The 12637-nt window shown below is 39.8% G+C and overlaps 1 protein-coding gene across 1 annotated transcript in view; it reads right to left on the reverse strand.

The window, feature by feature from the left end:
- Positions 1 to 5579: 5579 nt before the first annotated feature.
- The window catches only part of LOC146483663 (uncharacterized), a 66171-nt gene continuing 59113 nt past the window's right edge, over positions 5580 to 12637 (reverse strand). Inside the window, exons 55-61 of the mRNA XM_085105811.1 lie at positions 12299 to 12399; positions 11725 to 11841; positions 10533 to 10583; positions 10222 to 10287; positions 8655 to 8786; positions 7080 to 7152; positions 5580 to 6427 (exon numbers count right to left, since the gene is read on the reverse strand). Coding sequence (XP_084961937.1) covers positions 6264 to 6427; positions 7080 to 7152; positions 8655 to 8786; positions 10222 to 10287; positions 10533 to 10583; positions 11725 to 11841; positions 12299 to 12399 — 704 coding nt within the window. The 3' untranslated portion in view covers positions 5580 to 6263. The remainder of the gene's footprint in view (positions 6428 to 7079; positions 7153 to 8654; positions 8787 to 10221; positions 10288 to 10532; positions 10584 to 11724; positions 11842 to 12298; positions 12400 to 12637) is intronic.

Here is a 12637-nt window from a genome sequence, read left to right on the forward strand (position 1 = left end):
TGGAAGTTTCTAAAATTGCATGTTAGTTGCACGATCGAATTTTGTGTTGTTTATTGCTTTCTTCAATACCGACATCGGCTCTGAACTGGCCGTCGATAAAACCGGAACATGGAACATTCCGGAACATTCCGGAACATCCCGGAACACGGAAAAAAAAATTAATAAAAATAAAGGAAAAATGAAAAAAAAAAGTGTGTATATTTATATAAATGAAATTACATTTTATCCGAAAAAAAATTCATATAAGAAGAAGTACGGAGTAGGTGGGACGGTAGTATAAATGGGGTATGTACTTCATGTATCCCTTATTATAACAGGGGATATATGAAGTACCTACGATAAATGGGGTGTTGTAACTGACCACACTGAATGAAGGCGCAAGTACTTTCCCGCCATTTGCAGCACGTGCTTATCGTCCGCTACGCCAGAAATGGCTTAGTTCCGGCTCGGCTGACCAAAAAATAGTTATAAGCGTAGAGGACAGCTTTGTAAAAGCAAGCAATCTGCAAGGAACAGCACAACGAAAATACTGCAAGTATACGCAGGATCTGTGAAAGATCTAATCAGCCAAAAATGTAAATGACTCAAATTTCTGCAAGGCTGATCGGACTGCGTAGAAAACTTAACACGACAGCGACATGATACAGATCAAACCGAGAATCAACAGAATGCGGCAACCTCTATCATGTAACTTTTTTTCATATGAACAAAGTTTCCTGTTAGGCCTGTTTGTTTTTAAGATAAAATCCATTGAAAATAGTATGGAAGGGCAGAGAAGTTTTCGAGGCTTTCGTTCGAGAAACCGGTCCAAGCTCCCGAACGACCAACAAAGGAGTACAAATACGGAACGCGAGGACGCGGGAAGCCCGGGAGGGTTTTGGTAAAAAGACTGTGCGAACGACTTTTAGTTCCACTCCGAACATCAGGAAATACAGTAGGAAATTGATTTTTTGGTCAGCCGAGCCGGAACTAAGCCATTTCTGGCGTAGCGGACGATAAGCACGTGCTGCAAATGGCGGGAAGGTACTTGCGCCTTCATTCAGTGTGGTCAGTTACAACACCCCATTTACGGTAGGTACTTCATATATCCCCTGTTATAATAAGGGATACATGAAGTACATACCCCATTTATACTACCGTCCCACCTACTCCGTACTTCTTCTTATATGAATTTTTTTTGGATAAAATAAATATACACACTTTTTTTTTCATTTTTCCTTTATTTTTATTAATTTTTTTTCCGTGTTCCGGGATGTTCCGGAATGTTCCTGAATGTTCCATGTTCCTGGTTTTATCGACGGCCCTCTGAACTATAGAGGAGAAATTTTTGCAGGTTCTATACTGTCTTGACTGATATGTGACGGGGATCGTTTGCGGTGATTGAGCTCCACTACATTTCATTTACTTTGTATAGCAATGATGCCCTGCTGATGCAAATCACGAGAAATCGGACAAAGCATCATCGCAAGTAAATAACTGTAAATGGTCAAATTTATATTCAACCATAATTTTTACTAACGAGACAACGGTCTTTGAACGGTTTGCATGCTGGAATAAGAATTGCTTAGTACTAATTACTGTCATATCTGTATTCTTTATGCTGCATTTGTTTTGTCTTAAGGAAAGAATTCTCGTCGATTGGAGGCTTATTTGCTAGAATCCGAAAAACGCTTCAAAGCCGAAGAATTCCGGAAATCCTTACACTAGATGATGCAAATATATCGCTCAATCAGACAAAAAAAAAAAATAATATCTCGCATTCTATTAAACGTAGAAACTGACCCGTTCGAAATTGTGCTTAAAGCTAGAAACGACCACTTAACGAAATGAATTTGAATTTCTTTATTTTTGCCTTACATCCTTTACATCATGTATTATTAGGTTTTCACAAAACTCATTTATTTTAAGAGGCAAGGAGATCTTAAGCAAGCTCTGTTAAGCTTTTGTAAAGATCCCCCGTAATTAGTTATTACATAGTAGTGGGCGTCAAGAAAAGGCTGGAATACTTATCATTAAATTAACAAGCTTGTCCAAGCTTATATCTTATTACTGTTTCTAATACTAACTTAAGATAATTGGTTTTGAATATACAACTTCAGTGTACTTCTTTTCTATCAGCAATCTAAACTTGTGGGGAAAAATCTTATCTTATTCTTCAGTTGGCTCGGTTTCCTTTGTTCTTTTCGTTTGAATATATTCAATAGCCCCTGTCAATTACTAACTGTCTGAAAAGCTGGGTGCGGCTTTGGTTGTAAAAGGGGAGGGCGGGGCTGAAAACAATAGCTGATAACAACGGACGAGGGGATTATGACGAGGCACGCCACGAGGGGAATGTATCATATATCCATATATCCCCTCGTTCAAGGCCAATAACCCTTACAAAGCAAGATATCGCAACAAGAATTCCATGCTGCCGCTGAAATTAACCTCATACTTGTGTACTAAAATGTTCGAAACTACAAACTTAATCATATGTTTATGCATTAAATACGAAAGAACTCTCGCCTATTTTGAGTCTCGTTTGCTGCAATTTGCGGAGAACGCTTCCCAAGAGACTTGTTATCTTTCCTGATATTGGAGCACAAATCACATCATGATTGCTTTCGACAGGGGATACCAAAGGAACATCCCCTTTTATTTAATCCTCTTTTATTTCTTTAACCTAAATAAAGGAACTGCAATTTCACCGATTTTATTTTGTGAACTGTCTTTCGTATAATAGTACGATAAGTCGATTCCCTTTTGAGACAAATTGCTAATTGCTATGTAAATTGAGCCTGTATTTCAACCTTCACAGCAGTAGCCATGTGCACGCTTTGCGAGCCTATTTGTCACCACGGAGATGCACTAGATACCACTGCCGGGGTAGTCAATCGATAAAAATCGGTATCTATCAAGTGATTTTTACCGATTAATAACGGAAATCGGTGAAAATCGATAAATTAATTTGGTTGGTCAAATCGATATTATCGATTTTTCATGATCTTAACGATTTGAGATGCTGCTTTCGCGCTATATATCAGCTAATTGATAAATTCCGGAAAATCGTCGCAAGTTAAAGCGCGGCAGACAAACCTCTTTTCTTCAATTTTAAGGGTCTGAGCCTTACGATTGATGCCAAATAACAACACTGTTGGACTTTCCGTTATAAATCGATAAGATCATGAAAAACCGATAATATCGATTTGACCAACCAAATTAATTTATCGATTTTCACCGATTTGTTTTGAACTTTCCATACATTTGTCTGTATTTTTTTCCCGCGAACTATTTTTAGTAGCAGTTCACGGCTGGTTCGCTATACAGACAAATGTATGGAAAGTTCAAAACACGACTGGACACTTTCTGGCACAGCCTGATCCTCCAATTTTTTTCTTAAAATCCGTTTCCTAGTGCCAAAAGTTTCCAATTCATGAATTTTTCAGAAGCGATGTTTTAGTAAAATTATTTGGCATCGGATTTCCATACAAACACTGTTATTTCAAGCGTGTTTGCCTACTCGTCAAAATGGCGTCGAAAACCGTGATAAGGCCTATTGCTTGGCCAAGGTCAACCTGTTTTAGTGTTGTTGTGGCTACCCTGCACTATGGGTGGATTATATTGCCGCCATGTTGGCGGACAAAACAAAAGAAAATTTGCTCACATAGTTGCATAAAAATGGAAGTTAACTCCCAGAGGAGAAAAATCTTATTATTCCCATCCACCAACATGGCCGTCACGTCACATGCAATCCTCCAATACTCCGTGTAGTCAATCGATTAAAATCGGTATCGATCTATCAATCGATAAATCGATAAAATTCGGTAAATCGGATTTGTTTAATATCGATTGTATCGATCAATCGGTAGAAATCGATGACACACTCGTTTCGTTTATCGATTTATCTTGATTTTAAGGGGGGACTTAACGTAAACGCCATTTTACCGCACTTGACATGGCTTTAATGGAAATATCTCATTCACGTTTCAAACAATTCAAAAACTCTATGTTCATCCCGTGAATCTATGTTGTGGGGTGTTTTGTGAATTTTGGGGTGATTTTTGGGTATATTTGGGAGGAGATAGTTTTTCTAGAAGGATTGGTAAAATTAAGAGAAATAAGAAATATTGAAGAATTAGTGAAGTTTTAAAATTAAAATTTGTAGTTAATAAGTAATAGACGGACACCAAGTTAGTCCACCAGCAACCTGGGGTGCTCTTGCGTGGGTATCAACTGTCTGTTGGTGTTCCAAAAATCATTTTCTTTCTTCCATCCCTTCTTTAAACCTCGGAAAATTTCATTCAAATTTAGGTGAAGTCCCCCCTTAACCGATTTCATCGATTTATATCGGAAGAATTTTTGTGCCAGTGACATCAGCTCGTCATTGGAATTTGTGCAAGAAATTACAATTGACTTTTGCTTGTGTGGCCAATCAGGTGGTGCGGCTGGTGAAAGGGAGGCGTTGGTTACCACTCAGTATGTCTTGAACTGAGGTAATTCTAACAACAGAGTCCTGGGTGCACCTGGTGGAGGTGCAGATCTGACAGGCTTCGTCCAAGCATGGGGGAGCGTTTCGACTTGCAAAACCAGAAGGTAGAATGGCAGATCCACAGACATGCTGGACTGAGGTTTGATATCTGCCCACGGTGGAGAGGAAGGTTGATACACGAGGACTGGCAGAAAATTCACCACGGCAAAGCTTTTCGTAGGCTTGTACACAGGGCTTCCCCTTCTACTGCATAAACTGTATTCTGCTGTTATTTAGTTCGCAACAGCAGAATACAGTTTATGAAGTAGAATCCATATGAAAATTAGCCATGTTGAATTTTTCGTGTTGAGCCAATGACGTCACTTTCTGTAATTTGAGCCTTAACTTCCGGAACAAGGCCGAGTAATGGCGGCCGTGAAATTTCGAATAAAAAGCTAAAAAAAAAAAAAATACTTGCAATCGCCGTAAAGGATTGAAATTTGGTAACATGAGTAAGAAGGTCATATTCTACACGAAAATGCAAAAAAGATGGAAAATGAAATTTTCGTCCCAGGGGCACTTTAATAGCATTACACTATACCAAAACCTTTTGCTTCAAATGAACAAGACGCTACGCAGTTTTATTAATATTATCAAGGAGTGGAAGCTCCCAGGCGTTTAACCCAGGACAAGAGCAGCAACTGATACATTTTCCGCTCGCTGTATTCAGTTTCTTAGTAAAATTGAGTAGTTTTGCTTTAGCATCAAAGGCCAGAATTATTTTGCACCATTCTCACCTGTGTACTCCTTTTTCCAGAAAACGTAAGCGCGAATCTCACGTTTGCCGTAAACGCGATTCTAAATATGTTTACTGTCACCAAACAGTTCTTTTTAACAGAAACAGCTGAGAAAGTAATTTGGCCATCGTAAAGAGGTACGAGGGTGTTAGCCCTTCGTCAGAGCAAATCAAACTTCCTTTAAAGGCCATTCTCGAGGTAGCGTCAGTTTATTTTATTTTTTTTTTTTTTGGGCGCATACATATTTTTATTTCCTTTGGATTCAATAATATTGGAAGTGGCAAGTTAGGCTGGGAACAAAAAACGCTTTTTAAGTTAAAGGTAACAACAGGAACTTGAGTTTAACCTCCTTTATTTACACCTTACATCAAGTAACATCTAAAAACTGCACATTCACGTTAACAAACAACTTTGTGGATACTCTTTCTTTACTATCAAGTGTCCTAAGCTAAACAATCAAATGGGGGAAGGCGTCCAGGGCAAGATGCACTTTAATTTTCTTCTGCATTCATATTTATATTTACAAGAGAATTTAAAACAACATCATCGACAAACCTACAAAATAACGTTTACAATAAACACCATTTTAGACCCAAGTTGCACCCGGAAGTCACCAAAAACTCACAAATAAGGTAACACGATGTTATTACATTTTGTACTCAATAAAAGAAAAATATTTTTTAAATCAAGACAGTCACGCTTTGATAAAAATTTTCCCGATAAAATGTTTCCAAATTTAAAAGTTTTTGTGAACCTAAAGAACCGGACAAGATGTGCTATAAATTAAAATAACGTTTTTATAAATCCAAGTTCAGATATAAATAAATACCCTGGAATCCAGATAACGTTATATTATTATTTTTAAGTTAGACATAATTTATTTTAGCTTTCTCGTCTTTTTTCTTAAATTATCATAAATCACATCAACACGAGCTGCATGTAATCTGAACAATGACTAAAACCATCCCTCAGTTTAACTCGACTATTTCAGGTTTCACAGGCTCCAGAACAGGCTTCTTTCAAGCAGCCGATTCAATTCCCCTGGGGATGGGCGTGACACTGTGTATTTGTCCTCCGGGTCCTGCAAGGGATGTTCCCCCCATGAGGTCGAGGTCGATTTGGCGAGCGGCCTGCCTTCCCTCGGAAATGGCTGTCACTATCAGAGACTGGCCGCGGTGACAGTCTGAAAAGAAAAACCAGGTAATTGCAAGATTCGTAAGGTTGAACAACCTTAGAGTGACACTGCAAATAGGACAAACGTTTGCTAGATTCCCGCGGTAAACGGGAACTGACGAAAATCAGAAGTTTGGGGTCAGAGGATAAGACCAATGCTAAAATAGCCCAAATAGTACAGTGCGTGCTTAGCGACCTGGCCTTTGATTAGAAACGAGGCTGAGGGTGACCTTGTTTTGATACAAATCTCACTGCTATTCACATGTAAATGCAAACAAGTTGGCATAACAACATGATCTACATATGAAAAGCAGTGAAATAAAATCACCCGAAGCCTCGCTTCCAATTAAAGGCTGGATTCCATATGATCGCAGACGATCGTAGATCGCACATCGCAAACAATCGCAAAAAAGGCTGTTTCCATATAATGGCAACGATCGCAGAGCCGACCGTTTCCATACGTTTTGATCAGCGGAAATGTCAAATATACACACGCGTTTAGGCTGAAGAGCAAACAACATCGCAACTTCGAACATTCCTCCCACCCCCACCTCTCCACTTTCCAAGGCTAGTAGTAATAGTACGTGGAAGACACTTTCGACGAATAAATCCAGAAGGCAAACTTTTGGTAGATGTCTAATTTAAAAGCTCCAGCGCCTTACCTCCTGCAGCATACACTCTTGGAACACTGGTCAGGAACTTGTTCTTTTCAGTGGCAAAGTTGCTTCTGGGGTCCTGCGAAAAAAAGAAAGTGAAAAACAATTTTATTGATAGAAGTTTTTTTTTTTTTTTTCCAGACAGTGACCCAGGCATATTCGGGAAAAAAAATCCGAGTGCTGCTATCAGGAGTCGAACCTAAGACCTCCGAGTACTGGTTCGGATGCTCTACCACTGAACTACAGGAGACTCGTGGGAGCTAAAGCCATTAAACTAGGTTTATGAGACAAATATCCTGCATACTGCAAGGTTTTGAATGTCGAACGTGTGGTATATGAAATAAATGTGATGGTATATTTCCAGCCTGGTGAATGAATGAGAATTCTAGAAAGTGACACAGGCATACTCGCAAAAAAATCCGAGTGCTCCTATCGGGAGTCGAACCTGAGCATCCGAACTAGTAACCGGAAGGTCTTAACCACTGAGCTACAGGAGACTCGTGGGAGCTAGGAGGTTCATGTGTCACACAACCTGCATCCTGCTAAGATTTGATTGTCGATGAGGGTGGTAAATGTGAAAGGAATATGACAAAACACATCCGTAGAAGAGATTTGTTAAACAATTTAACTATAAAAAATTGCGATAATGTTGAAAACTTTAAAAAAATTAAAACCATCTTGGTTTAAAAGTTTTAAAAGCGGCGACGTTTCGACGTTTGCTCAACGTCATTAACAAGTCAGTGATGAGCGAAATGAAAACGAATATAAATGTAAAAGAATTCCTTAGAGACAAATAAAAGCGAAAATATGTGATCATAACGAAGTATTCGCACGCAGAGTCATGTAAAGAGTTTGGCGCAAATAGAGTCTTTCTGAGTATTTAACTCAGGGTTCAATTCCTTTATGAACAACATCTCAAAGATCAGGCAGTCGAACTTTGATCTATCACGTTTTAAAAAGTCGGACGGCGATTATCAGACGATAACAGTCGTCCAATTTGATAAAAGTCGCCCGATATTTTTTTTCGAAAAGGGAAACAAAGAAAACACGTCATAGTTGCAGGTCCTAGTTGTTGTAATCCAATCACATTTTAGAATAATATCTAGTAAGTTTTAGAGAAAAAATTGTTCCTTGATCCTGTCATATTACATCAAACAAAAAGGTTTCGTTTTCAGGAACGAAAATTTATGTTCAAGCACAAGCTTTGGATTCCCTCACGGAATCTTTGTCAAGTGGTGTTGGACATTTTTGTCACATGATTAAGTTGATAAAATATCACGTGACAAAACGTCTCGTTAGTTGGATATGAAAATAAAAGGTCCCGACGTTAGATATGAGCTCTCGGCGATTTACCGGGACGTTTTGTCACGTGATATTTTATCAACTTAATCATATGACAAAAACGTCCAAAAAATCCTACTTTCTCTCACAACGATTGTCGTTCCGTCTTTCTAAGTGCACCCCAACCCAATATCCACCCGCCAAATTTAACAATACTCGCACTCGTAAAAGAGTGAGAGAGAGAGAAAACACATGACAAAAAAAGTTGTATAAAACCATGCCGGTGCACCACTATCTTGCCTTTTTAATTCCAAACTGTTCTCCCAGCGTTTTCTCCGGTCCCAAAAAGCCTGCCGCTATGATCACCAGGTCAGCCTTGAAGACTTTTTCAGAGTCTGGAATCTCCTCCATTTGCCATCTCCCTGTAGCATCCTGAAAATTAAACAATGGTAGGGTTGGTCAGCCGAAAGGACAAATGACCTGTACAGTCGAACCTCCACGTGCGTTCACCTCTCGTAAGCGACTACCTCCTATAAGCGACCCATATCCAAAACATCAAATGGTCTGATCTCCATGTTCGCTGTATATACCACGTTACTCAGAGGTTAAGAGGAACTTTTAGTGACAACCTAGCACTGATCCTATTGTAACTAGGAAAATGTATGCAATCAATTCTCTTCTAACCTGTGTACAGCCGCCCCCTCCCCTCAGGAAAAATCGGGGAGAGAGACGTCTCTCTCCCCGATTTTTCCTGAGGGGAGGGGGCAGCTGTACACAGGCTATTCTCTTCTAATATGTAGATGTGTCAGACCTGTTCCCGGAAGAGACCCCCTCTGCTTGTACTCTCGTAAGCGACCACTTAATCTTGGCAGTTTGGCTGGTCGCTTACGGGAGGTCGACTGTTTGTCCTTGGACAAGCGCTCAAAAATGTGTATCTTTGACCGTGCAATATCAGTAAACCGGATTGAATTGTAGACATTTTGTTACTTTCTTGGCAGCAAAACAGTGAATTCAATCTTCTTCTACCTCATACATCACCATGATCATCAACGGTGCCAAGCGCACGGGGGGGGGGGGGGGGGGGGAAGGGGTGGGAAACAGCTAGAAACCAACCAATGATCCGCAGTACGGAAAAAAGATGGCGGCTGTACATTTTACCACAACACCTTGCGAACCTAACATCGCCAATAGGCACATGGAAAGCCATATTTTTGGGCGAGATTCGCCCCCTGTACTAACAACATCGTGTATGCTGGGTTTGAAGATTTTAGAACTTTTTCGTGCGTTTTATGAGCGTGTTTAGGGATTTCGTATCCTAAGAATTATGAGCGTTTTACCAGTCGCCCTCTTTCTCACTACGGTGGATAAAATGTGGTGTTCATGTGGTGCATCGAATAAACAGATGATCTGACAAGCTAGAGCTACCCCGGCTATACCTCGAAAATAAATATAATTTCTAAGACTTGAGTTGTTAAAGGGGAAGTATCACGCAAATTTGCTATCAATTTCAAAACCCCAAAATGTTTGTTTGTGAGAAGAAACAACGAAATAATTGTCAAGTTTGTTATAAATTATGACCGAATGCAATAAAATTGTCGATTACTGCCTCTGGCCAGAGACAGAGTAGGCCGGTATGGATTGAAACTTGAAAAATGTTAGGCTAATGTTTTTCAAGTTCTCGCATTTTTGTTTCCAAAATGCGCTAGAATAGATCACGATTTGTTCCTTTAAGAATTGAGTTGATTTCTTTCCACTTGTCATTCTAGAATTTTTTGGCAGCTGATTGAAGGTCTTATTTCATCATTTTTAACCAAAGATACCAGAAACCCCCTGATACTTCCCCTTTAAAAGTGAGTAAACATTTTACCTGCACCCAATTAATCTGCACCGTTCTTATTCCTTTCACATGGCCTTGTTCGTCTCCTATAAATTCCTGCACGAACAAAAAAAAAAAGAAAAGTTCAGAGCTTTGTACCAAAAAAAATGTGTTGGAAAAAACAAAATAAATAAATCTTGGGTGCGAAAATTTTTGTTCTTCATAGAAGACTTTTCTTAACTGATTGCGGAAAGCACACGGAACCGAGATGAAAATGGGGGCAAAACCTTAAACTGTGTCAATGTCTTTTCCAGGATCAAATGACGGAAAATCTTTCACTGAATAAGGATTTCATGGCATACCTTGCTCATGATACTGAACACACGAGGATCGGATCCATATCTCACAGCAGCCTACAGAGGAAGAGAAAATACAGATGTTAGAACAATACCACTACGACAGGAAAAAATGAAAGCGGGCTTAGCTTTGTAACACAATGAGGAGAATTTTCCAAGAAAGGATCTATATGGTTATTACAAAACTGGGAGGCAACATGCACTCTTTAGTCTTCACAGGCAAGGCATGGAATTTACGACTTAACTAACCATGCTCAAGACTGATGAATCATCAACTGACGTCCAACATCTCCCTTGGTTCTGTTACAATCATACTAGCAAAAAGGAGCTCAACTTGATCACCTCAGTGTGGACTAACAAAAGGCACGAAATAGCAAAAGCCAAATGAAGACCTGCCGACTATTCGTTTCCTCTCCAGACAACCGCTTTACATGCCTGCCTATCTTCATGCGATGGAGTAGTAACGTATGTGTGAGCGAACTGTGTTTGGCTGAAAGGTGGATTATCGGGGAGGTGGGGGGGGGGGGGGGGGGGGATTATCTCGCCTCTCACTAATGTGGCCCAGGTTCGATTCCCGGACCCAGCGTCATATGTGGGTTGAGTTTGTTGTTGGTTCTCGTCCTTGTTCAGCCATTTTCATTTAGCGTTTGGAACACATATTTTGTTATTCATTTTAACACCGTTTTTCTTAAGTTTGTCCTAGTTGTAATTAACTTTAGTTAGATGTTAACGGATGAAGAGCCACTTTGTGGAAATGCTGTTAATAAAGTCTTAATTATATTATTATATTTATTGTTCCGAGAAGTTTTTCTCTGGGGAATTCCAGTTTTCTCCTCTCTTCAAAAACCAACGTTTCCAAATTCCAATTCGACCAGGAGAGAGTCTCTATACTGTAAAGCGCATTCGATCATCTCGTCATGGAATTATGCGCTATACAAATCTACAAAATTATTATTAAATTAATTATTTCTTATTGTTTATTATGTTACTGGCACTGTTCTTTTTTACTATGGAATATGGCTTACATCTGAAAATCACCGAAAACAAATTGAGCAAATTAGGAACATGAACTAAATGTCAGCCGTCTCCTTCACCCACAGGGGGTGTGCCCCCTGTGGGATGGGGAAGGAGACGGCTGACATTTCAGACTAAACAGGTCAAAGCTTCTGCGCGTTATGTAGTTATTTCCAGCGCATACCTCCTCATGTCCATATTCAACTCTGAAGACTCGTGGCCACAGAGGCCATGGGTTGGTTGCGCTTCTGCTCGTGGGAGGGGAGCTCAAAACTTCGAAATTAGTGATGCTCTTGGCATTCTATAGGATGGGAAACAGGAAAGGTAAAGGAATCAATGTGGTGGTATATTTTAAACCTGATGAATAAATGAGAATGATGTAATATTCAGTGAGTGACACATGCATACTTGGAAAAAGGAAATCCGAGTGCTCCTATCAGGAGTTGATCCTAAGACCTTCCGATTACTAGTTCAGTGAATATTACATCACTTTCAGGTAATAAGTAGATAGGGTTCGAGTAGTTTCTGGCTACTGACATGAACGTAATGCGATGCGATGCGATAGAACAATTCACTGACTTGTATTCCTCATAGCGTTTTCCCAAGCAACAATTCAACTAAGTGTATTCAATGATATTTATTTTTGTTGGTGGAGAGGGGAACAGCAAAATAAGTTGTCACAAAACAATAACCTCGTGGTACAATGCAGTGCCTACAGTTGTTTCACAACCTACTTTATGTAATGCTTATAAATGTACCTGTCGGAGTGAGGTTCCAATGCAGTCCACGCCAGTATCACCGCCGCCAATAATGATAACATCCAATCCCGTGGCATCAAGAGAAGGCAGGTTATAGTTACCTACAGTAACAACAGAACACAGAACACAATAACGCAGCGTTACTACTCCACAATCAAGCTTTCTGAGAGCGTTTTTTTTTTTTAGATTACCATGGGTGCCAGAGGATTTTCCTGCCCTATTGTAACCCGCTCTTCGCCGCTCGGGGACGACGACGATCGATCCTGTCCCACGCGCGCAAGAACAAAAAGTCTCTGGTAGCCAGGGTACTATTTTACTGCTGAATTCGTGAGTTGAGGT

The sequence above is a fragment of the Pavona decussata genome, unplaced genomic scaffold, assembly GCF_977016875.1.
Source record: "Pavona decussata unplaced genomic scaffold, jaPavDecu1.1 SCAFFOLD_38, whole genome shotgun sequence".
Classification (NCBI taxonomy): domain Eukaryota; kingdom Metazoa; phylum Cnidaria; class Anthozoa; order Scleractinia; family Agariciidae; genus Pavona; species Pavona decussata.